General features: G+C 55.9%; 1 protein-coding gene and 1 pseudogene across 1 annotated transcript; both read right to left on the bottom strand.

The window, feature by feature from the left end:
* Positions 1–787: 787 nt before the first annotated feature.
* LOC136287499 (acrosin-like) lies at positions 788–9,521 on the bottom strand. The gene is made up of 4 exons (XM_066180286.1): positions 9,322–9,521; positions 8,741–9,006; positions 8,346–8,491; positions 788–976 (listed from the first exon to the last, which is right to left on the bottom strand). Exons 1-4 carry the CDS (start codon positions 9,519–9,521, stop codon positions 788–790), a joined length of 801 nt encoding a protein of 266 aa, XP_066036383.1.
* Positions 9,522–14,524: 5,003 nt separating this feature from the next.
* Positions 14,525–23,258, bottom strand: LOC136287498 (acrosin-like; annotated as a pseudogene).
* Positions 23,259–25,146: the final 1,888 nt, after the last annotated feature.

Here is a 25,146-nt window from a genome sequence, read left to right as displayed (position 1 = left end):
AGAAGGATGAGACCCCACAACCCGAAGCTGCAATTGGACAATTAAACCCCAATATGCAAATGGACCAAAACTTAATAAAAACTTAAGATCTTGTGACCCGGCAGCCATTTTGTGGCCATTATTTGTCCAACTTGTGGATAGCCCTGATCAGGCTCCTGTCCTGGCCAAGGTGGATTCTGGAGGCCTTTCAAGAAATACCTACTTCCTTTTTTATCTCTGTCCAATCTCTGTTTCAGGTCAGCCCTCCCAAGCCATCACTGGCAGTCCACTCAGGAGGCAGGAGCTTCCCTTGTCATGCTTGGGACTGTCTCTGGTCTGTTCTCTTTGCCCAAGCCTACACCAGGCCCTAAATCATCAGCCCACGGGCATTTGAGCACTGTCCCCAAGGTGTCTGCTTTTGTCCTATCCCCTTCCTAGGCTTGGTGTACCGGGTTCCTCCAGCCCATGGTGGCTCAGGGCACTCTCCTCTCTGACCAGGCACACTGGTGCTCTCTGGAGCCACTCTGTCCCTTTGTGCCTCAGGCTCATTCTGCAGGTGCCGAAGGTGGCACTTGTTGCCCTTCCCAGGAATTGGAATTACACCGAAAAGATGGTTCCCTGTGAACAAAGCTAGCTTTATTTCAACAATTAGATCAACTCCAGTGTTTGCCTGCACACCGGAGAGAAATGTGGGCGGGACAGAGCAGGGTTTTGACACTGAGGCTGCCTTTGGATCAGCAGGCATTGCCCCAGCAGGAAAGGGCTGTGGTGCACTGCAGCCTGCCCTGGATCCTGCCTGTCCTGCTGCTCAGGAAGCACTTTCAGCGGTGTGGTATGCACGCATGTTGTAGTCAATCCAGTGATAGAAGTGCCGAGTGGAGATGTAGATTCCAGGCTGCTTTGGTCTGGCACAGCCTTCTCCCCAGCTGGTTATGCCGACAACCCACCAGTACTCGGCGGTGTTGTCCTTGCACATGAGAGGACCACCACTGTCGCCCTGCAACAGAGCAGAGAGGATTAAGGTGGTGTTGAGTGGCCCCTGCCAGCACCGGGGCTGTCTCCTCTTCTCTCACAGCCCCTGCCAGAACTGTATTCCAGGCAGAGGAAGGCTCTCCTCAGAGGCTGGAGCCTCCAGAGCCTTGGCTGTGAATGGCTTGGGGTCCTGTAGGGTAGGGCTCTCTGTGTCCTCTCTGCACAAGGCAGGAGTCCTGGATGTGCAGAGCATGGATGTTTGGCACCCGGATCTCTGCGCTGCCGAGAGCGCTAGCTGGGCTTTCTGGGCTTTCTGGCACAAGGGGGGCACTGGGCAAGTAGGAGTGGATGGGGAGTGTGTAGGAAGCCCCCCCCCCCCCCCGCCCCAGCAGCTGGGGGGGAGCTGGGGCTGGGAGGGTGACCGGGAGAACTGGCCGGGGCAAAGCAGACCCTGGGCTGTGTTTGGGCAGCGCTGCCAGGGCTGCTGGTGCTGCTGGGGGCTGAGAGGCTCGTGACACATTCATACCTGGCAGGCGTCGATGGCGCCCTGTGGGTAACCAGCACACAAGTTGTAGGGGTGGACTTTCCCTGCATACCAGTCACTGCTGTTGCAGAGCTGGGAATTGATGAGCTGGACCTTGGCCTCCTGCAGGCGACCACGTGAACCTTGAGCTGTGAGCAGAGAAAGCAATAAGCCCTCAGCACCCCCATGTCAGTTCTCCTTCCCCGTCTGAGGGGAATCCCTGTCCCTTGGGCACGGCTTTCCCTCCGCAGAGGCGCTAGGGCACGGTGTCCCTGCTTCCCGCCTTTGGGGAGCAGGCCAGGCCCATCTCTGCACCGGGCTACGTCCTTCAGCCTGGCTTTGGACTCTGCTGTGAGGAAGCCCAAACCCTCTCCCCACTGCACTTAGCTGGAACTCACATCTTGCAGTGGTGGAACCCCAGCCAGCGATCCAGCAGTTGTTGAGCTTTGAGACTTCTAGGGCGGGGTCAGCCAGACAGGCCAGCTGGATGTAGGCGCTGCACTGGACAGAACCGTCCAGTTGCAGCAGGGCAATGTCGTAGCTGAAGTCGGCACGCTTGTAGTAGGGGTGAACCACCACCTGCTTCACGTTGCGAACTACGGCCCCAGGGCCCGGCTGAGTGAACTTGGTAGCTCCAAGCACCACATACAGCATGCTGATGTCACTGGAAAGAAGATGGAGAGAGGGCTGAGAGGGAGCAGAGCCATGTACCACAGCAGCCCAGCAGCTGCCTCTCTTCTGCTTGGCAAGGCAGAGAGGGAGCAGTGCTCTGGCAGGTGTGAGTGCCCTCACACACATGAGGCTGGGGGAATGTCGAGCTGGAGGCCGCTAGGAAGCCTTGGCACAAGCCCAGGCTTCTCCTGAGCAGTGTGGCAGCTGGACTGCCTGAGAGGAAAGGGGACGGGAGTAGCAGGTGGTGGCTGCTGACAGGGCACCTGCTGGTGTAGCGAGGGTGTCCCCATTCCCTGGTCTGCCTTACTCAAACTTGTCGAAGCAGTGGGCCGCCGTGAGGACCCAATCTGCAGTGATGAGGGACCCTCCACACCAATGACCCAGGTTCGGTGAAAGGGGATGTTGGATGCTGACGATCCAGGGCCAGGATGCTTCCAGAGCGCCTACTCCACCCACAATGCGTGTCATGCCGAAGTCGTAAGCTTCGTTGCCGGTGGAATAAGTCATGGGGTAGTAGTCAGGTTGCGGAGCGCGGAGGCCGCAGGAACCTCTGCAAGCAGAAAGTCATTTCCATGCTGCTGCGTGGCCTGCTGTGGCTCAGGCTGAAGCTCAGCCCTGTGCCCTCCCCACAAGCGTTTGCAGGCCCAGCAGGCCAGGGAAGCCCATGGGATGTTTGTCTGTCCAAGGAACGGAGGCTTCCCCATGGTGGGTAGGAAGCTGTGGCCCAGCCACGGGGGACAGGCGGGTCCCCTCCAGGGAAGGCCCCAAGTGTTGCCACGGCTCCCTCCCAGGGCCTGGGGCCACTTACCCGCAGGGGTACTGTATGCCGTGGGCCAGCGCGGCCACGGTCAGCAGGACGAGGAGGCCGAGCCGATTCATGGCTGCCAGAGGCACGTGTCAGCTGCAAGCACTGAGGGCTCCGTGCAGCAGCACAGCCACAGCCGCAGTGCCCGGCAGCAGCCGCGCTGCCCGTGGTGGCCCCGGCCCCGGGGCTGATGTCACTGAGGGCTGGGTTCCGTGTTTGGGGCGCTGTGGGGGCCTGTGCAACCGGGGCCCACTGGGGGAGGGGCAACACCGAATCCATGGGCCGTGGAATGGTTTGGGGTGGAAGGGACCTTGGAAATCACATAGCTCCGACTTCCTGCCATTGGTAGGGATGGATAGTTTGTACTGGAGAAGTTTGCTCAGAGCCTGGCTCAGAAGCTGTCGTTGGACAATTTGAGGGAGGATGGGACATTGAAGTACAAAGTCTTTACCAACAGGACCTGACTGAGGCAGGAACCAGAGCTCTTGATCAAAGGTTGGCCTCTGCGTGAACCTTCCAACCAAATGTTGTCGAGATCCGCTCATCGGCAAAACGTGGATTTGCCTTTCGCTAATCAGAAACTGGACAAGGCCACATCTGGCCTTCTTTTGGGATGTAGGATCACAGACAACTTCCTTGGTTCCTCCTCGAGTCCTCCAAGGCCTGGGGAGCATCCCAAGAGGAGAAAAAACCAGATGATCCTGCACTAGAAGTTCTGGTAGCTTGTTTATTCAACAGCATAAAGATGGGCCTCTCTCGCAGCCCAGTCAGAAACCTCATTGCCTGGAGGGGAAGGCACCTGCAGGATTTCCCAGTTGCTGGCAGTGGTTCTCCAGTCCTTCACTGTGACTGACACTGGCTTCCCCCCCCGTTGATGGGCAGACCTGCATGATGGTCAAGGATTAGGGTAACTTGTGATGTGTCTCCCTTCATCACTGTAGGCAGTCTTTTACAGTAACGATTAGATGCATTGCTTAGCTTATCCTTTTCCCATTCTTTGCGGTTTTGAATTACAGTAAGTTGCATTTATTCCTGAAGTTGGTGTCTGTGTCTTCTGTGCTGACTTTGCCTACATGAAAAACAGGCATCCGCAGCTGCTCTGGGCAACCCGTGCCAGTATGTCTGCAGCCTGACAGTCAAGAATTTCTTCCCAGTATCTCATACGAAGCTACCCTCTGTCGCTGTAAAGCCATTGCCCTTGTCCTTTGAGGACCTGCCCTTGTAAGAAGGGCTGCTCTCTGCTGCTTTCTTTAGGCCCCTCTTCTTGCAGGATGAGGCTGTGCAGTCTCTGAGGCCAGCAGCTGCTGAGGAATCCATTTGGGGCAGGGAGCTGGTTGTGCAGCTGCAGTGCCAGCTGCAGATTGAGCTCTGGCTGGTGGGAGTCTGGGACCAGAGACTGCCACCCTTTGCATGACAGAGGGCACAGGGAGCTGTGGCACAGGCCAGGGATTTGAACGGACCCTGAGTGCTGCAGCAGGAGCCGGTGGCTCTTTCTGGAATGTGACATCTGCGAGTCTGCTGGGGGAATGAATCCTGAGGTTGAATGGGTACGGATACCCGCTCTGACTGGCTGAGAGTGGTGTGGGTAGGGAATCAAACGGGTCACCCATCAGCTTGTTGGAGTCACCTGTGCCTCTGGAATGGTCACACAGGGGAGATTCCTCAGCATTTTGGCAGCCCAGATGGGACCTAAGGACAGTACTGCTGGAGCCTCCGTCCTGAAGAGCAGCTACTGGTGAGTTCACCTGGGACCTTTAGAGCAGGAAGGAGCCACGGGAGGAGTGTTATAATTCCATGTGCAGAGTCTGTGTAAATTATAAGCGTGGAATTGAGCCTCTCTATTGCTGTGGCATTTGCCGCAGATTCGGTGAAGTCGTGGGTAGTGGGTGGAGAAGGTGTGCGCAGCATGAGCGGTGTGAGGTGGCCACAGAGGAGTTGTGGAGGCCCCCGTAAGTTGTGAGGTAGAGGGGCTCGAGTCTCTGCTTGAAGGCTTTTGCAGACAGGCACAGGGAGAACCTTGTGTCCCTCATGCCGCACAATGGGTGCCAGAGCACACACAGAAGGGGGTGGAAATCCCTTCTTGGCACGCAGAAGAGGGCTTCACATGCACCAAGGTGTTTGACGTGGTGGGAAATATCCCTGTTTTAGGTGAGGACGTGTCTGTGGCCAAAGTTGTAGAGAACTGGGAGAACTTCTTAATGGGCAGCAGAATTTTGCACACTAAGGTTGTGCCAGGATGATGGGGCAGCTCGAAGCTTGTCTCCCCTCTGGGCAGGGTAATGACCATCCCCAACCCTGAGTGACACTCTTGGACTCAGTGTCTTTAGTGAGCGGGCAGCCCCTGAAATTTACTTCAGTAAATATTTGAAGAAGCTTATGCCAGGCTGGCAGGGGCAAGTACAGATGTGGGATGATTGCTCTCAGCACAGCCCACCTTGATTAATACAAAGGGAAGAATGCCACATGCCGTGAGACAGGACTCCATTTGCCTGGAACCCAAGAAGAATATCCAGAAGCAGACGGAGTGACACCTAGCCCAAGGCATTTTGAAGCCTTCCATTAATGCGGGCGTTCAGAGCTGCAACGGCTAGCTCGGTCCTGAACACGCATTAATTGGTACAGCTCCGGTTCCTTCTTGCTGTGTGAGCCCTGGCCCTCAGGTAGAAGTGTGGCTCCGGCGTGGAAGACAGGCAGACTCTCACGTGGGTGACAAGATAGGTTGATTGCTGCCAGCTGGCCAGGTGAAAAATGACTTCTCTGGGCTCTCCTTGACCTTAAGTACCAGGGGTGTGGAGAGGGGCAGGGATTAGCCCAGGACCAATACCATGGGGGGTGGGAGTTACCAGGACAAAAAGACAGTACGCAGGGCATCTGATACACGCTACAGGGCGGAGAAGTCATAGGCTCTGCCAATCACCCCAGCCCCCCACCAGAGTCTGGGCAGGGTTGCAGGGAGATGGACAGGAGCCACAACTAGGGAAAAACCAAAGGGGTTGGAACACGGGGTAATCTGGAACAAACCATTCTACGTAAAGTTGCAAAGTAATAATTTTCACACCGCAACATTCCAGTATATTTAGAAAGTCAGTGTTCACTTGCCTTCACCTGGAAAAGACAGCAACTGCCTTCAACAACTGTCTTCCCCGTGGCATTAGGCTGTCATTTTTTTCTTTGCCCGTCCCACCGCCCCAAATATTGAGCTTTGATTGAAAAGAGTATAAATTCTGGGGCAAATTTGTACAGTTTGTAGAGGATTTGTTAATTAGTGAGTCGAGATAAGAAGGTTCTTGCCCATCCTGTGGTGCTTATGTGCAGCACTCAGACAAGGAAGCACGGCAAGCTGCAGTTTGTGTCTGTGCAGCTGGATCTTTGACTGCTCCTTCTCTCCGTTTGCCAGACTTACACAGCAACCTCATCTTCCTTGACTCCTCCCTGTCTCTGCCTTTGTCTCCTCCCAAATTTGGAGCCAAGCCCAGGGATCTTTTCCCCATGGCTCCCAGGCTTGGCCCTCCCTGCCTGTGAACAGCCTCGGTGTTGCAGCTGCTGTTGGCCCACTCACTTTGGCCTTCCATGGCATTCCCGGTGTGCTCTCCTACTGTTTCTGCCAGGTTCCTCTCCCCAGAATGAGCCCAGCTCTTCCTTTGAGTATCTGTGAAGTGTGACCGCCCAGCACATCAGTCCCCCTTTACTACCTGTGAACTCTGGCTCTGCCTTAGGGCACTGGTGACGGGCCTTAAGCTTTAGCTTTCCTAGTTTCAGATTCTGTGCTGCTTAGGGGTGTAGTTCTGAGCCTCGCATTAAGTGCTAGTAGGCTCTTTTCATAGAGTAAGTAGACAAACAAATCCTTTTCCTGCTGAGGACCAAGGACAACTTTCAGGCCAACAGCATAAACAACAGCGGACTGAAGAGAGAAAACAAGAAGGATGAGACCCCACAACCCGAAGCTGCAATTGGACAATTAAACCCCAATATGCAAATGGACCAAAACTTAATAAAAACTTAAGATCTTGTGACCCGGCAGCCATTTTGTGGCCATTATTTGTCCAACTTGTGGATAGCCCTGATCAGGCTCCTGTCCTGGCCAAGGTGGATTCTGGAGGCCTTTCAAGAAATACCTACTTCCTTTTTTATCTCTGTCCAATCTCTGTTTCAGGTCAGCCCTCCCAAGCCATCACTGGCAGTCCACTCAGGAGGCAGGAGCTTCCCTTGTCATGCTTGGGACTGTCTCTGGTCTGTTCTCTTTGCCCAAGCCTACACCAGGCCCTAAATCATCAGCCCATGGGCATTTGAGCACTGTCCCCAAGGTGTCTGCTTTTGTCCTATCCCCTTCCTAGGCTTGGTGTACCGGGTTCCTCCAGCCCATGGTGGCTCAGGGCACTCTCCTCTCTGACCAGGCACACTGGTGCTCTCTGGAGCCACTCTGTCCCTTTGTGCCTCAGGCTCATTCTGCAGGTGCCGAAGGTGGCACTTGTTGCCCTTCCCAGGAATTGGAATTACACCGAAAAGATGGTTCCCTGTGAACAAAGCTAGCTTTATTTCAACAATTAGATCAACTCCAGTGTTTGCCTGCACACCGGAGAGAAATGTGGGCGGGACAGAGCAGGGTTTTGACACTGAGGCTGCCTTTGGATCAGCAGGCATTGCCCCAGCAGGAAAGGGCTGTGGTGCACTGCAGCCTGCCCTGGATCCTGCCTGTCCTGCTGCTCAGGAAGCACTTTCAGCGGTGTGGTATGCACGCATGTTGTAGTCAATCCAGTGATAGAAGTGCCGAGTGGAGATGTAGATTCCAGGCTGCTTTGGTCTGGCGCAGCCTTCTCCCCAGCTGGTTATGCCGACAACCCACCAGTACTCGGCGGTGCTGTCCTTGCACATGAGAGGACCACCACTGTCGCCCTGCAATAGAGCAGAGAGGATTAAGGTGGTGTTGAGTGGCCCCTGCCAGCACCGGGGCTGTCTCCTCTTCTCTCACAGCCCCTGCCAGAACTGTATTCCAGGCAGAGGAAGGCTCTCCTCAGAGGCTGGAGCCTCCAGAGCCTTGGCTGTGAATGGCTTGGGGTCCTGTAGGGTAGGGCTCTCTGTGTCCTCTCTGCACAAGGCAGGAGTCCTGGATGTGCAGAGCATGGATGTTTGGCACCCGGATCTCTGCGCTGCCGAGAGCGCTAGCTGGGCTTTCTGGGCTTTCTGGCACAAGGGGGGCACTGGGCAAGTAGGAGTGGATGGGGAGTGTGTAGGAAGCCCCCCCCCCCCCCCGCCCCAGCAGCTGGGGGGGAGCTGGGGCTGGGAGGGTGACCGGGAGAACTGGCCGGGGCAAAGCAGACCCTGGGCTGTGTTTGGGCAGCGCTGCCAGGGCTGCTGGTGCTGCTGGGGGCTGAGAGGCTCGTGACACATTCATACCTGGCAGGCGTCGATGGCGCCCTGTGGGTAACCAGCACACAAGTTGTAGGGGTGGACTTTCCCTGCATACCAGTCACTGCTGTTGCAGAGCTGGGAATTGATGAGCTGGACCTTGGCCTCCTGCAGGCGACCACGTGAACCTTGAGCTGTGAGCAGAGAAAGCAATAAGCCCTCAGCACCCCCATGTCAGTTCTCCTTCCCCGTCTGAGGGGAATCCCTGTCCCTTGGGCACGGCTTTCCCTCCGCAGAGGCGCTAGGGCACGGTGTCCCTGCTTCCCGCCTTTGGGGAGCAGGCCAGGCCCATCTCTGCACCGGGCTACGTCCTTCAGCCTGGCTTTGGACTCTGCTGTGAGGAAGCCCAAACCCTCTCCCCACTGCACTTAGCTGGAACTCACATCTTGCAGTGGTGGAACCCCAGCCAGCGATCCAGCAGTTGTTGAGCTTTGAGACTTCTAGGGCGGGGTCAGCCAGACAGGCCAGCTGGATGTAGGCGCTGCACTGGACAGAACCGTCCAGTTGCAGCAGGGCAATGTCGTAGCTGAAGTCGGCACGCTTGTAGTAGGGGTGAACCACCACCTGCTTCACGTTGCGAACTACGGCCCCAGGGCCCGGCTGAGTGAACTTGGTAGCTCCAAGCACCACATACAGCATGCTGATGTTACTGGAAAGAAGATGGAGAGAGGGCTGAGAGGGAGCAGAGCCATGTACCACAGCAGCCCAGCAGCTGCCTCTCTTCTGCTTGGCAAGGCAGAGAGGGAGCAGTGCTCTGGCAGGTGTGAGTGCCCTCACACACATGAGGCTGGGGGAATGTCGAGCTGGAGGCCGCTAGGAAGCCTTGGCACAAGCCCAGGCTTCTCCTGAGCAGTGTGGCAGCTGGACTGCCTGAGAGGAAAGGGGACGGGAGTAGCAGGTGGTGGCTGCTGACAGGGCACCTGCTGGTGTAGCGAGGGTGTCCCCATTCCCTGGTCTGCCTTACTCAAACTTGTCGAAGCAGTGGGCCGCCGTGAGGACCCAATCTGCAGTGATGAGGGACCCTCCACACCAATGACCCAGGTTCGGTGAAAGGGGATGTTGGATGCTGACGATCCAGGGCCAGGATGCTTCCAGAGCGCCTACTCCACCCACAATGCGTGTCATGCCGAAGTCGTAAGCTTCGTTGCCGGTGGAATAAGTCATGGGGTAGTAGTCAGGTTGCGGAGCGCGGAGGCCGCAGGAACCTCTGCAAGCAGAAAGTCATTTCCATGCTGCTGCGTGGCCTGCTGTGGCTCAGGCTGAAGCTCAGCCCTGTGCCCTCCCCACAAGCGTTTGCAGGCCCAGCAGGCCAGGGAAGCCCATGGGATGTTTGTCTGTCCAAGGAACGGAGGCTTCCCCATGGTGGGTAGGAAGCTGTGGCCCAGCCACGGGGGACAGGCGGGTCCCCTCCAGGGAAGGCCCCAAGTGTTGCCACGGCTCCCTCCCAGGGCCTGGGGCCACTTACCCGCAGGGGTACTGTATGCCGTGGGCCAGCGCGGCCACGGTCAGCAGGACGAGGAGGCCGAGCCGATTCATGGCTGCCAGAGGCACGTGTCAGCTGCAAGCACTGAGGGCTCCGTGCAGCAGCACAGCCACAGCCGCAGTGCCCGGCAGCAGCCGCGCTGCCCGTGGTGGCCCCGGCCCCGGGGCTGATGTCACTGAGGGCTGGGTTCCGTGTTTGGGGCGCTGTGGGGGCCTGTGCAACCGGGGCCCACTGGGGGAGGGGCAACACCGAATCCATGGGCCGTGGAATGGTTTGGGGTGGAAGGGACCTTGGAAATCACATAGCTCCGACTTCCTGCCATTGGTAGGGATGGATAGTTTGTACTGGAGAAGTTTGCTCAGAGCCTGGCTCAGAAGCTGTCGTTGGACAATTTGAGGGAGGATGGGACATTGAAGTACAAAGTCTTTACCAACAGGACCTGACTGAGGCAGGAACCAGAGCTCTTGATCAAAGGTTGGCCTCTGCGTGAACCTTCCAACCAAATGTTGTCGAGATCCGCTCATCGGCAAAACGTGGATTTGCCTTTCGCTAATCAGAAACTGGACAAGGCCACATCTGGCCTTCTTTTGGGATGTAGGATCACAGACAACTTCCTTGGTTCCTCCTGGAGTCCTCCAAGGCCTGGGGAGCATCCCAAGAGGAGAAAAAAACCAGATGATCCTGCACTAGAAGTTCTGGTAGCTTGTTTATTCAACAGCATAAAGATGGGCCTCTCTCGCAGCCCAGTCAGAAACCTCATTGCCTGGAGGGGAAGGCACCTGCAGGATTTCCCAGTTGCTGGCAGTGGTTCTCCAGTCCTTCACTGTGACTGACACTGGCTTCCCCCCCCGTTGATGGGCAGACCTGCATGATGGTCAAGGATTAGGGTAACTTGTGATGTGTCTCCCTTCATCACTGTAGGCAGTCTTTTACAGTAACGATTAGATGCATTGCTTAGCTTATCCTTTTCCCATTCTTTGCGGTTTTGAATTACAGTAAGTTGCATTTATTCCTGAAGTTGGTGTCTGTGTCTTCTGTGCTGACTTTGCCTACATGAAAAACAGGCATCCGCAGCTGCTCTGGGCAACCCGTGCCAGTATGTCTGCAGCCTGACAGTCAAGAATTTCTTCCCAGTATCTCATACGAAGCTACCCTCTGTCGCTGTAAAGCCATTGCCCTTGTCCTTTGAGGACCTGCCCTTGTAAGAAGGGCTGCTCTCTGCTGCTTTCTTTAGGCCCCTCTTCTTGCAGGATGAGGCTGTGCAGTCTCTGAGGCCAGCAGCTGCTGAGGAATCCATTTGGGGCAGGGAGCTGGTTGTGCAGCTGCAGTGCCAGCTGCAGATTGAGCTCTGGCTGGTGGGAGTCTGGGACCAGAGACTGCCACCCTTTGCATGACAGAGGGCACAGGGAGCTGTGGCACAGGCCAGGGATTTGAACGGACCCTGAGTGCTGCAGCAGGAGCCGGTGGCTCTTTCTGGAATGTGACATCTGCGAGTCTGCTGGGGGAATGAATCCTGAGGTTGAATGGGTACGGATACCCGCTCTGACTGGCTGAGAGTGGTGTGGGTAGGGAATCAAACGGGTCACCCATCAGCTTGTTGGAGTCACCTGTGCCTCTGGAATGGTCACACAGGGGAGATTCCTCAGCATTTTGGCAGCCCAGATGGGACCTAAGGACAGTACTGCTGGAGCCTCCGTCCTGAAGAGCAGCTACTGGTGAGTTCACCTGGGACCTTTAGAGCAGGAAGGAGCCACGGGAGGAGTGTTATAATTCCATGTGCAGAGTCTGTGTAAATTATAAGCGTGGAATTGAGCCTCTCTATTGCTGTGGCATTTGCCGCAGATTCGGTGAAGTCGTGGGTAGTGGGTGGAGAAGGTGTGCGCAGCACGAGCGGTGTGAGGTGGCCACAGAGGAGTTGTGGAGGCCCCCGTAAGTTGTGAGGTAGAGGGGCTCGAGTCTCTGCTTGAAGGCTTTTGCAGACAGGCACAGGGACAACCTTGTGTCCCTCATGCCGCACAATGGGTGCCAGAGCACACACAGAAGGGGGTGGAAATCCCTTCTTGGCACGCAGAAGAGGGCTTCACATGCACCAAGGTGTTTGACGTGGTGGGAAATATCCCTGTTTTAGGTGAGGACGTGTCTGTGGCCAAAGTTGTAGAGAACTGGGAGAACTTCTTAATGGGCAGCAGAATTTTGCACACTAAGGTTGTGCCAGGATGATGGGGCAGCTCGAAGCTTGTCTCCCCTCTGGGCAGGGTAATGACCATCCCCAACCCTGAGTGACACTCTTGGACTCAGTGTCTTTAGTGAGCGGGCAGCCCCTGAAATTTACTTCAGTAAATATTTGAAGAAGCTTATGCCAGGCTGGCAGGGGCAAGTACAGATGTGGGATGATTGCTCTCAGCACAGCCCACCTTGATTAATACAAAGGGAAGAATGCCACATGCCGTGAGACAGGACTCCATTTGCCTGGAACCCAAGAAGAATATCCAGAAGCAGACGGAGTGACACCTAGCCCAAGGCATTTTGAAGCCTTCCATTAATGCGGGCGTTCAGAGCTGCAACGGCTAGCTCGGTCCTGAACACGCATTAATTGGTACAGCTCCGGTTCCTTCTTGCTGTGTGAGCCCTGGCCCTCAGGTAGAAGTGTGGCTCCGGCGTGGAAGACAGGCAGACTCTCACGTGGGTGACAAGATAGGTTGATTGCTGCCAGCTGGCCAGGTGAAAAATGACTTCTCTGGGCTCTCCTTGACCTTAAGTACCAGGGGTGTGGAGAGGGGCAGGGATTAGCCCAGGACCAATACCATGGGGGGTGGGAGTTACCAGGACAAAAAGACAGTACGCAGGGCATCTGATACACGCTACAGGGCGGAGAAGTCATAGGCTCTGCCAATCACCCCAGCCCCCCACCAGAGTCTGGGCAGGGTTGCAGGGAGATGGACAGGAGCCACAACTAGGGAAAAACCAAAGGGGTTGGAACACGGGGTAATCTGGAACAAACCATTCTACGTAAAGTTGCAAAGTAATAATTTTCACACCGCAACATTCCAGTATATTTAGAAAGTCAGTGTTCACTTGCCTTCACCTGGAAAAGACAGCAACTGCCTTCAACAACTGTCTTCCCCGTGGCATTAGGCTGTCATTTTTTTCTTTGCCCGTCCCACCGCCCCAAATATTGAGCTTTGATTGAAAAGAGTATAAATTCTGGGGCAAATTTGTACAGTTTGTAGAGGATTTGTTAATTAGTGAGTCGAGATAAGAAGGTTCTTGCCCATCCTGTGGTGCTTATGTGCAGCACTCAGACAAGGAAGCACGGCAAGCTGCAGTTTGTGTCTGTGCAGCTGGATCTTTGACTGCTCCTTCTCTCCGTTTGCCAGACTTACACAGCAACCTCATCTTCCTTGACTCCTCCCTGTCTCTGCCTTTGTCTCCTCCCAAATTTGGAGCCAAGCCCAGGGATCTTTTCCCCATGGCTCCCAGGCTTGGCCCTCCCTGCCTGTGAACAGCCTCGGTGTTGCAGCTGCTGTTGGCCCACTCACTTTGGCCTTCCATGGCATTCCCGGTGTGCTCTCCTACTGTTTCTGCCAGGTTCCTCTCCCCAGAATGAGCCCAGCTCTTCCTTTGAGTATCTGTGAAGTGTGACCGCCCAGCACATCAGTCCCCCTTTACTACCTGTGAACTCTGGCTCTGCCTTAGGGCACTGGTGACGGGCCTTAAGCTTTAGCTTTCCTAGTTTCAGATTCTGTGCTGCTTAGGGGTGTAGTTCTGAGCCTCGCATTAAGTGCTAGTAGGCTCTTTTCATAGAGTAAGTAGACAAACAAATCCTTTTCCTGCTGAGGACCAAGGACAACTTTCAGGCCAACAGCATAAACAACAGCGGACTGAAGAGAGAAAACAAGAAGGATGAGACCCCACAACCCGAAGCTGCAATTGGACAATTAAACCCCAATATGCAAATGGACCAAAACTTAATAAAAACTTAAGATCTTGTGACCCGGCAGCCATTTTGTGGCCATTATTTGTCCAACTTGTGGATAGCCCTGATCAGGCTCCTGTCCTGGCCAAGGTGGATTCTGGAGGCCTTTCAAGAAATACCTACTTCCTTTTTTATCTCTGTCCAATCTCTGTTTCAGGTCAGCCCTCCCAAGCCATCACTGGCAGTCCACTCAGGAGGCAGGAGCTTCCCTTGTCATGCTTGGGACTGTCTCTGGTCTGTTCTCTTTGCCCAAGCCTACACCAGGCCCTAAATCATCAGCCCACGGGCATTTGAGCACTGTCCCCAAGGTGTCTGCTTTTGTCCTATCCCCTTCCTAGGCTTGGTGTACCGGGTTCCTCCAGCCCATGGTGGCTCAGGGCACTCTCCTCTCTGACCAGGCACACTGGTGCTCTCTGGAGCCACTCTGTCCCTTTGTGCCTCAGGCTCATTCTGCAGGTGCCGAAGGTGGCACTTGTTGCCCTTCCCAGGAATTGGAATTACACCGAAAAGATGGTTCCCTGTGAACAAAGCTAGCTTTATTTCAACAATTAGATCAACTCCAGTGTTTGCCTGCACACCGGAGAGAAATGTGGGTGGGACAGAGCAGGGTTTTGACACTGAGGCTGCCTTTGGATCAGCAGGCATTGCCCCAGCAGGAAAGGGCTGTGGTGCACTGCAGCCTGCCCTGGATCCTGCCTGTCCTGCTGCTCAGGAAGCACTTTCAGCGGTGTGGTATGCACGCATGTTGTAGTCAATCCAGTGATAGAAGTGCCGAGTGGAGATGTAGATTCCAGGCTGCTTTGGTCTGGCGCAGCCTTCTCCCCAGCTGGTTATGCCGACAACCCACCAGTACTCGGCGGTGTTGTCCTTGCACATGAGAGGACCACCACTGTCGCCCTGCAATAGAGCAGAGAGGATTAAGGTGGTGTTGAGTGGCCCCTGCCAGCACCGGGGCTGTCTCCTCTTCTCTCACAGCCCCTGCCAGAACTGTATTCCAGGCAGAGGAAGGCTCTCCTCAGAGGCTGGAGCCTCCAGAGCCTTGGCTGTGAATGGCTTGGGGTCCTGTAGGGTAGGGCTCTCTGTGTCCTCTCTGCACAAGGCAGGAGTCCTGGATGTGCAGAGCATGGATGTTTGGCACCCGGATCTCTGCGCTGCCGAGAGCGCTAGCTGGGCTTTCTGGGCTTTCTGGCACAAGGGGGGCACTGGGCAAGTAGGAGTGGATGGGGAGTGTGTAGGAAGCCCCCCCCCCCCCCCCCCCAGCAGCTGGGGGGGAGCTGGGGCTGGGAGGGTGACCGGGAGAACTGGCCGGGGCAAAGCAGACCCTGGGCTGTGTTTGGGCAGCGCTGCCAGGGCTGCTGGTGCTGCTGGGGGCTGAGAGGCTCGTGACACATTCATACCTGGCAGGCGTCGATGGCGCCCTGTGGGTAACCAGCACACAAGTTGTAGGGGTGGACTTTCCCTGCATACCAGTCACTGCTGTTGCAGAGCTGGGAATTGATGAGCTGGACCTTGGCCTCCTGCAGGCGACCACGTGAACCTTGAGCTGTGAGCAGAGAAAGCAATAAGCCCTCAGCACCCCCATGTCAGTTCTCCTTCCCCGTCTGAGGGGAATCCCTGTCCCTTGGGCACAGCTTTCCCTCCGCAGAGGCGCTAGGGCACGGTGTCCCTGCTTCCCGCCTTTGGGGAGCAGGCCAGGCCCATCTCTGCACCGGGCTACGTCCTTCAGCCTGGCTTTGGACTCTGCTGTGAGGAAGCCCAAACCCTCTCCCCACTGCACTTAGCTGGAACTCACATCTTGCAGTGGTGGAACCCCAGCCAGCGATCCAGCAGTTGTTGAGCTTTGAGACTTCTAGGGCGGGGTCAGCCAGACAGGCCAGCTGGATGTAGGCGCTGCACTGGACAGAACCGTCCAGTTGCAGCAGGGCAATGTCGTAGCTGAAGTCGGCACGCTTGTAGTAGGGGTGAACCACCACCTGCTTCACGTTGCGAACTACGGCCCCAGGGCCCGGCTGAGTGAACTTGGTAGCTCCAAGCACCACATACAGCATGCTGATGTCACTGGAAAGAAGATGGAGAGAGGGCTGAGAGGGAGCAGAGCCATGTACCACAGCAGCCCAGCAGCTGCCTCTCTTCTGCTTGGCAAGGCAGAGAGGGAGCAGTGCTCTGGCAGGTGTGAGTGCCCTCACACACATGAGGCTGGGGGAATGTCGAGCTGGAGGCCGCTAGGAAGCCTTGGCACAAGCCCAGGCTTCTCCTGAGCAGTGTGGCAGCTGGACTGCCTGAGAGGAAAGGGGACGGGAGTAGCAGGTGGTGGCTGCTGACAGGGCACCTGCTGGTGTAGCGAGGGTGTCCCCATTCCCTGGTCTGCCTTACTCAAACTTGTCGAAGCAGTGGGCCGCCGTGAGGACCCAATCTGCAGTGATGAGGGACCCTCCACACCAATGACCCAGGTTCGGTGAAAGGGGATGTTGGATGCTGACGATCCAGGGCCAGGATGCTTCCAGAGCGCCTACTCCACCCACAATGCGTGTCATGCCGAAGTCGTAAGCTTCGTTGCCGGTGGAATAAGTCATGGGGTAGTAGTCAGGTTGCGGAGCGCGGAGGCCGCAGGAACCTCTGCAAGCAGAAAGTCATTTCCATGCTGCTGCGTGGCCTGCTGTGGCTCAGGCTGAAGCTCAGCCCTGTGCCCTCCCCACAAGCGTTTGCAGGCCCAGCAGGCCAGGGAAGCCCATGGGATGTTTGTCTGTCCAAGGAACGGAGGCTTCCCCATGGTGGGTAGGAAGCTGTGGCCCAGCCACGGGGGACAGGCGGGTCCCCTCCAGGGAAGGCCCCAAGTGTTGCCACGGCTCCCTCCCAGGGCCTGGGGCCACTTACCCGCAGGGGTACTGTATGCCGTGGGCCAGCGTGGCCACGGTCAGCAGGACGAGGAGGCCGAGCCGATTCATGGCTGCCAGAGGCACGTGTCAGCTGCAAGCACTGAGGGCTCCGTGCAGCAGCACAGCCACAGCCGCAGTGCCCGGCAGCAGCCGCGCTGCCCGTGGTGGCCCCGGCCCCGGGGCTGATGTCACTGAGGGCTGGGTTCCGTGTTTGGGGCGCTGTGGGGGCCTGTGCAACCGGGGCCCACTGGGGGAGGGGCAACACCGAATCCATGGGCCGTGGAATGGTTTGGGGTGGAAGGGACCTTGGAAATCACATAGCTCCGACTTCCTGCCATTGGTAGGGATGGATAGTTTGTACTGGAGAAGTTTGCTCAGAGCCTGGCTCAGAAGCTGTCGTTGGACAATTTGAGGGAGGATGGGACATTGAAGTACAAAGTCTTTACCAACAGGACCTGACTGAGGCAGGAACCAGAGCTCTTGATCAAAGGTTGGCCTCTGCGTGAACCTTCCAACCAAATGTTGTCGAGATCCGCTCATCGGCAAAACGTGGATTTGCCTTTCGCTAATCAGAAACTGGACAAGGCCACATCTGGCCTTCTTTTGGGATGTAGGATCACAGACAACTTCCTTGGTTCCTCCTGGAGTCCTCCAAGGCCTGGGGAGCATCCCAAGAGGAGAAAAAAACCAGATGATCCTGCACTAGAAGTTCTGGTAGCTTGTTTATTCAACAGCATAAAGATGGGCCTCTCTCGCAGCCCAGTCAGAAACCTCATTGCCTGGAGGGGAAGGCACCTGCAGGATTTCCCAGTTGCTGGCAGTGGTTCTCCAGTCCTTCACTGTGACTGACACTGGCTTCCCCCCCCGTTGATGGGCAGACCTGCATGATGGTCAAGGATTAGGGTAACTTGTGATGTGTCTCCCTTCATCACTGTAGGCAGTCTTTTACAGTAACGATTAGATGCATTGCTTAGCTTATCCTTCTCCCATTCTTTGCGGTTTTGAATTACAGTAAGTTGCATTTATTCCTGAAGTTGGTGTCTGTGTCTTCTGTGCTGACTTTGCCTACATGAAAAACAGGCATCCGCAGCTGCTCTGGGCAACCCGTGCCAGTATGTCTGCAGCCTGACAGTCAAGAATTTCTTCCCAGTATCTCATACGAAGCTACCCTCTGTCGCTGTAAAGCCATTGCCCTTGTCCTTTGAGGACCTGCCCTTGTAAGAAGGGCTGCTCTCTGCTGCTTTCTTTAGGCCCCTCTTCTTGCAGGATGAGGCTGTGCAGTCTCTGAGGCCAGCAGCTGCTGAGGAATCCATTTGGGGCAGGGAGCTGGTTGTGCAGCTGCAGTGCCAGCTGCAGATTGAGCTCTGGCTGGTGGGAGTCTGGGACCAGAGACTGCCACCCTTTGCATGACAGAGGGCACAGGGAGCTGTGGCACAGGCCAGGGATTTGAACGGACCCTGAGTGCTGCAGCAGGAGCCGGTGGCTCTTTCTGGAATGTGACATCTGCGAGTCTGCTGGGGGAATGAATCCTGAGGTTGAATGGGTACGGATACCCGCTCTGACTGGCTGAGAGTGGTGTGGGTAGGGAATCAAACGGGTCACCCATCAGCTTGTTGGAGTCACCTGTGCCTCTGGAATGGTCACACAGGGGAGATTCCTCAGCATTTTGGCAGCCCAGATGGGACCTAAGGACAGTACTGCTGGAGCCTCCGTCCTGAAGAGCAGCTACTGGTGAGTTCACCTGGGACCTTTAGAGCAGGAAGGAGCCACGGGAGGAGTGTTATAATTCCATGTGCAGAGTCTGTGTAAATTATAAGCGTGGAATTGAGCCTCTCTATTGCTGTGGCATTTGCCGCAGATTCGGTGAAGTCGTGGGTAGTGGGTGGAGAAGGTGTGCGCAGCACGAGCGGTGTGAGGTGGCCACAGAGGAGTTGTGGAGGCCCCCGTAAGTTGTGAGGTAGAGGGGCTCGAGTCTCTGCTTGAAGGCTTTTGCACACAGGCACAGGGAGAACCTTGTGTCCCTCATGCCGCACAATGGGTGCCAGAGCACACACAGAAGGGGGTGGAAATCCCTTCTTGGCACGCAGAAGAGGGCTTCACATGCACCAAGGTGTTTGACGTGGTGGGAAATATCCCTGTTTTAGGTGAGGACGTGTCTGTGGCCAAAGTTGTAGAGAACTGGGAGAACTTCTTAATGGGCAGCAGAATTTTGCACACTAAGGTTGTGCCAGGATGATGGGGCAGCTCGAAGCTTGTCTCCCCTCTGGGCAGGGTAATGACCATCCCCAACCCTGAGTGACACTCTTGGACTCAGTGTCTTTAGTGAGCGGGCAGCCCCTGAAATTTACTTCAGTAAATATTTGAAGAAGCTTATGCCAGGCTGGCAGGGGCAAGTACAGATGTGGGATGATTGCTCTCAGCACAGCCCACCTTGATTAATACAAAGGGAAGAATGCCACATGCCGTGAGACAGGACTCCATTTGCCTGGAACCCAAGAAGAATATCCAGAAGCAGACGGAGTGACACCTAGCCCAAGGCATTTTGAAGCCTTCCATTAATGCGGGCGTTCAGAGCTGCAACGGCTAGCTCGGTCCTGAACACGCATTAATTGGTACAGCTCCGGTTCCTTCTTGCTGTGTGAGCCCTGGCCCTCAGGTAGAAGTGTGGCTCCGGCGTGGAAGACAGGCAGACTCTCACGTGGGTGACAAGATAGGTTGATTGCTGCCAGCTGGCCAGGTGAAAAATGACTTCTCTGGGCTCTCCTTGACCTTAAGTACCAGGGGTGTGGAGAGGGGCAGGGATTAGCCCAGGACCAATACCATGGGGGGTGGGAGTTACCAGGACAAAAAGACAGTACGCAGGGCATCTGATACACGCTACAGGGCGGAGAAGTCATAGGCTCTGCCAATCACCCCAGCCCCCCACCAGAGTCTGGGCAGGGTTGCAGGGAGATGGACAGGAGCCACAACTAGGGAAAAACCAAAGGGGTTGGAACACGGGGTAATCTGGAACAAACCATTCTACGTAAAGTTGCAAAGTCATAATTTTCACACCGCAACATTCCAGTATATTTAGAAAGTCAGTGTTCACTTGCCTTCACCTGGAAAAGACAGCAACTGCCTTCAACAACTGTCTTCCCCGTGGCATTAGGCTGTCATTTTTTTCTTTGCCCGTCCCACCGCCCCAAATATTGAGCTTTGATTGAAAAGAGTATAAATTCTGGGGCAAATTTGTACAGTTTGTAGAGGATTTGTTAATTAGTGAGTCGAGATAAGAAGGTTCTTGCCCATCCTGTGGTGCTTATGTGCAGCACTCAGACAAGGAAGCACGGCAAGCTGCAGTTTGTGTCTGTGCAGCTGGATCTTTGACTGCTCCTTCTCTCCATTTGCCAGACTTACACAGCAACCTCATCTTCCTTGACTCCTCCCTGTCTCTGCCTTTGTCTCCTCCCAAATTTGGAGCCAAGCCCAGGGATCTTTTTCCCATGGCTCCCAGGCTTGGCCCTCCCTGCCTGTGAACAGCCTCGGTGTTGCAGCTGCTGTTGGCCCACTCACTTTGGCCTTCCATGGCATTCCCGGTGTGCTCTCCTACTGTTTCTGCCAGGTTCCTCTCCCCAGAATGAGCCCAGCTCTTCCTTTGAGTATCTGTGAAGTGTGACCGCCCAGCACATCAGTCCCCCTTTACTACCTGTGAACTCTGGCCCTGCCTTAGGGCACTGGTGACGGGCCTTAAGCTTTAGCTTTCCTAGTTTCAGATTCTGTGCTGCTTAGGGGTGTAGTTCTGAGCCTCGCATTAAGTGCTAGTAGGCTCTTTTCATAGAGTAAGTAGACAAACAAATCCTTTTCCTGCTGAGGACCAAGGACAATTTTCAGGCCAACAGCATAAACAACAGCGGACTGAAGAGAGAAAACAAGAAGGATGAGACCCCACAACCCGAAGCTGCAATTGGACAATTAAACCCCAATATGCAAATGGACCAAAACTTAATAAAAACTTAAGATCTTGTGACCCGGCAGCCATTTTGTGGCCATTATTTGTCCAACTTGTGGATAGCCCTGATCAGGCTCCTGTCCTGGCCAAGGTGGATTCTGGAGGCCTTTCAAGAAATACCTACTTCCTTTTTTATCTCTGTCCAATCTCTGTTTCAGGTCAGCCCTCCCAAGCCATCACTGGCAGTCCACTCAGGAGGCAGGAGCTTCCCTTGTCATGCTTGGGACTGTCTCTGGTCTGTTCTCTTTGCCCAAGCCTACACCAGGCCCTAAATCATCAGCCCACGGGCATTTGAGCACTGTCCCCAAGGTGTCTGCTTTTGTCCTATCCCCTTCCTAGGCTTGGTGTACCGGGTTCCTCCAGCCCATGGTGGCTCAGGGCACTCTCCTCTCTGACCAGGCACACTGGTGCTCTCTGGAGCCACTCTGTCCCTTTGTGCCTCAGGCTCATTCTGCAGGTGCCGAAGGTGGCACTTGTTGCCCTTCCCAGGAATTGGAATTACACCGAAAAGATGGTTCCCTGTGAACAAAGCTAGCTTTATTTCAACAATTAGATCAACTCCAGTGTTTGCCTGCACACCGGAGAGAAATGTGGGTGGGACAGAGCAGGGTTTTGACACTGAGGCTGCCTTTGGATCAGCAGGCATTGCCCCAGCAGGAAAGGGCTGTGGTGCACTGCAGCCTGCCCTGGATCCTGCCTGTCCTGCTGCTCAGGAAGCACTTTCAGCGGTGTGGTATGCACGCATGTTGTAGTCAATCCAGTGATAGAAGTGCCGAGTGGAGATGTAGATTCCAGGCTGCTTTGGTCTGGCGCAGCCTTCTCCCCAGCTGGTTATGCCGACAACCCACCAGTACTCGGCGGTGTTGTCCTTGCACATGAGAGGACCACCACTGTCGCCCTGCAATAGAGCAGAGAGGATTAAGGTGGTGTTGAGTGGCCCCTGCCAGCACCGGGGCTGTCTCCTCTTCTCTCACAGCCCCTGCCAGAACTGTATTCCAGGCAGAGGAAGGCTCTCCTCAGAGGCTGGAGCCTCCAGAGCCTTGGCTGTGAATGGCTTGGGGTCCTGTAGGGTAGGGCTCTCTGTGTCCTCTCTGCACAAGGCAGGAGTCCTGGATGTGCAGAGCATGGATGTTTGGCACCCGGATCTCTGCGCTGCCGAGAGCGCTAGCTGGGCTTTCTGGGCTTTCTGGCACAAGGGGGGCACTGGGCAAGTAGGAGTGGATGGGGAGTGTGTAGGAAGCCCCCCCCCCCCCCCCTCCCAGCAGCTGGGGGGGAGCTGGGGCTGGGAGGGTGACCGGGAGAACTGGCCGGGGCAAAGCAGACCCTGGGCTGTGTTTGGGCAGCGCTGCCAGGGCTGCTGGTGCTGCTGGGGGCTGAGAGGCTCGTGACACATTCATACCTGGCAGGCGTCGATGGCGCCCTGTGGGTAACCAGCACACAAGTTGTAGGGGTGGACTTTCCCTGCATACCAGTCACTGCTGTTGCAGAGCTGGGAATTGATGAGCTGGACCTTGGCCTCCTGCAGGCGACCACGTGAACCTTGAGCTGTGAGCAGAGAAAGCAATAAGCCCTCAGCACCCCCATGTCAGTTCTCCTTCCCCGTCTGAGGGGAATCCCTGTCCCTTGGGCACGGCTTTCCCTCCGCAGAGGCGCTAGGGCACGGTGTCCCTGCTTCCCGCCTTTGGGGAGCAGGCCAGGCCCATCTCTGCACCGGGCTACGTCCTTCAGCCTGGCTTTGGACTCTGCTGTGAGGAAGCCCAAACCCTCTCCCCACTGCACTTAGCTGGAACTCACATCTTGCAGTGGTGGAACCCCAGCCAGCGATCCAGCAGTTGTTGAGCTTTGAGACTTCTAGGGCGGGGTCAGCCAGACAGGCCAGCTGGATGTAGGCGCTGCACTGGACAGAACCGTCCAGTTGCAGCAGGGCAATGTCGTAGCTGAAGTCGGCACGCTTGTAGTAGGGGTGAACCACCACCTGCTTCACGTTGCGAACTACGGCCCCAGGGCCCGGCTGAGTGAACTTGGTAGCTCCAAGCACCACATACAGCATGCTGATGTCACTGGAAAGAAGATGGAGAGAGGGCTGAGAGGGAGCAGAGCCATGTACCACAGCAGCCCAGCAGCTGCCTCTCTTCTGCTTGGCAAGGCAGAGAGGGAGCAGTGCTCTGGCAGGTGTGAGTGCCCTCACACACATGAGGCTGGGGGAATGTCGAGCTGGAGGCCGCTAGGAAGCCTTGGCACAAGCCCAGGCTTCTCCTGAGCAGTGTGGCAGCTGGACTGCCTGAGAGGAAAGGGGACGGGAGTAGCAGGTGGTGGCTGCTGACAGGGCACCTGCTGGTGTAGCGAGGGTGTCCCCATTCCCTGGTCTGCCTTACTCAAACTTGTCGAAGCAGTGGGCCGCCGTGAGGACCCAATCTGCAGTGATGAGGGACCCTCCACACCAATGACCCAGGTTCGGTGAAAGGGGATGTTGGATGCTGACGATCCAGGGCCAGGATGCTTCCAGAGCGCCTACTCCACCCACAATGCGTGTCATGCCAAAGTCGTAAGCTTCGTTGCCGGTGGAATAAGTCATGGGGTAGTAGTCAGGTTGCGGAGCGCGGAGGCCGCAGGAACCTCTGCAAGCAGAAAGTCATTTCCATGCTGCTGCGTGGCCTGCTGTGGCTCAGGCTGAAGCTCAGCCCTGTGCCCTCCCCACAAGCGTTTGCAGGCCCAGCAGGCCAGGGAAGCCCATGGGATGTTTGTCTGTCCAAGGAACGGAGGCTTCCCCATGGTGGGTAGGAAGCTGTGGCCCAGCCACGGGGGACAGGCGGGTCCCCTCCAGGGAAGGCCCCAAGTGTTGCCACGGCTCCCTCCCAGGGCCTGGGGCCACTTACCCGCAGGGGTACTGTATGCCGTGGGCCAGCGCGGCCACGGTCAGCAGGACGAGGAGGCCGAGCCGATTCATGGCTGCCAGAGGCACGTGTCAGCTGCAAGCACTGAGGGCTCCGTGCAGCAGCACAGCCACAGCCGCAGTGCCCGGCAGCAGCCGCGCTGCCCGTGGTGGCCCCGGCCCCGGGGCTGATGTCACTGAGGGCTGGGTTCCGTGTTTGGGGCGCTGTGGGGGCCTGTGCAACCGGGGCCCACTGGGGGAGGGGCAACACCGAATCCATGGGCCGTGGAATGGTTTGGGGTGGAAGGGACCTTGGAAATCACATAGCTCCGACTTCCTGCCATTGGTAGGGATGGATAGTTTGTACTGGAGAAGTTTGCTCAGAGCCTGGCTCAGAAGCTGTCGTTGGACAATTTGAGGGAGGATGGGACATTGAAGTACAAAGTCTTTATCAACAGGACCTGACTGAGGCAGGAACCAGAGCTCTTGATCAAAGGTTGGCCTCTGCGTGAACCTTCCAACCAAATGTTGTCGAGATCCGCTCATCGGCAAAACGTGGATTTGCCTTTCGCTAATCAGAAACTGGACAAGGCCACATCTGGCCTTCTTTTGGGATGTAGGATCACAGACAACTTCCTTGGTTCCTCCTGGAGTCCTCCAAGGCCTGGGGAGCATCCCAAGAGGAGAAAAAAACCAGATGATCCTGCACTAGAAGTTCTGGTAGCTTGTTTATTCAACAGCATAAAGATGGGCCTCTCTCGCAGCCCAGTCAGAAACCTCATTGCCTGGAGGGGAAGGCACCTGCAGGATTTCCCAGTTGCTGGCAGTGGTTCTCCAGTCCTTCACTGTGACTGACACTGGCTTCCCCCCCCGTTGATGGGCAGACCTGCATGATGGTCAAGGATTAGGGTAACTTGTGATGTGTCTCCCTTCATCACTGTAGGCAGTCTTTTACAGTAACGATTAGATGCATTGCTTAGCTTATCCTTTTCCCATTCTTTGCGGTTTTGAATTACAGTAAGTTGCATTTATTCCTGAAGTTGGTGTCTGTGTCTTCTGTGCTGACTTTGCCTACATGAAAAACAGGCATCCGCAGCTGCTCTGGGCAACCCGTGCCAGTATGTCTGCAGCCTGACAGTCAAGAATTTCTTCCCAGTATCTCATACGAAGCTACCCTCTGTCGCTGTAAAGCCATTGCCCTTGTCCTTTGAGGACCTGCCCTTGTAAGAAGGGCTGCTCTCTGCTGCTTTCTTTAGGCCCCTCTTCTTGCAGGATGAGGCTGTGCAGTCTCTGAGGCCAGCAGCTGCTGAGGAATCCATTTGGGGCAGGGAGCTGGTTGTGCAGCTGCAGTGCCAGCTGCAGATTGAGCTCTGGCTGGTGGGAGTCTGGGACTAGAGACTGCCACCCTTTGCATGACAGAGGGCACAGGGAGCTGTGGCACAGGCCAGGGATTTGAACGGACCCTGAGTGCTGCAGCAGGAGCCGGTGGCTCTTTCTGGAATGTGACATCTGCGAGTCTGCTGGGGGAATGAATCCTGAGGTTGAATGGGTACGGATACCCGCTCTGACTGGCTGAGAGTGGTGTGGGTAG

Source organism: Chamaea fasciata, unplaced genomic scaffold, assembly GCF_029207755.1.
Source record: "Chamaea fasciata isolate MVZ Bird 193981 ecotype frontalis unplaced genomic scaffold, bChaFas1.0.hap1 SCAF_3, whole genome shotgun sequence".
Lineage (NCBI taxonomy): Eukaryota > Metazoa > Chordata > Aves > Passeriformes > Sylviidae > Chamaea > Chamaea fasciata.
Note: the sequence above shows the minus strand (reverse complement) of the source record. Positions and strands in the feature narration are given on the sequence as shown.

What these genes read in the sequence shown, in the direction of transcription:
- LOC136287499 (XM_066180286.1), bottom strand. Translation starts at nt 9,521, where the DNA reads ATGACTTATTCCACCGGCAACGAAGCTTACGACTTCGGCATGACACGC. An exon ending in CACTGCTTCGACAAGTTTGA is followed by an intron (nt 9,007 to 9,321) that starts GTAAGGCAGACC and finishes TCTTCTTTCCAG; the next exon opens with TAACATCAGCATGCTGTATG. An exon ending in GGGTTCCACCACTGCAAGAT is followed by an intron (nt 8,492 to 8,740) that starts GTGAGTTCCAGC and finishes CTCTGCTCACAG; the next exon opens with CTCAAGGTTCACGTGGTCGC.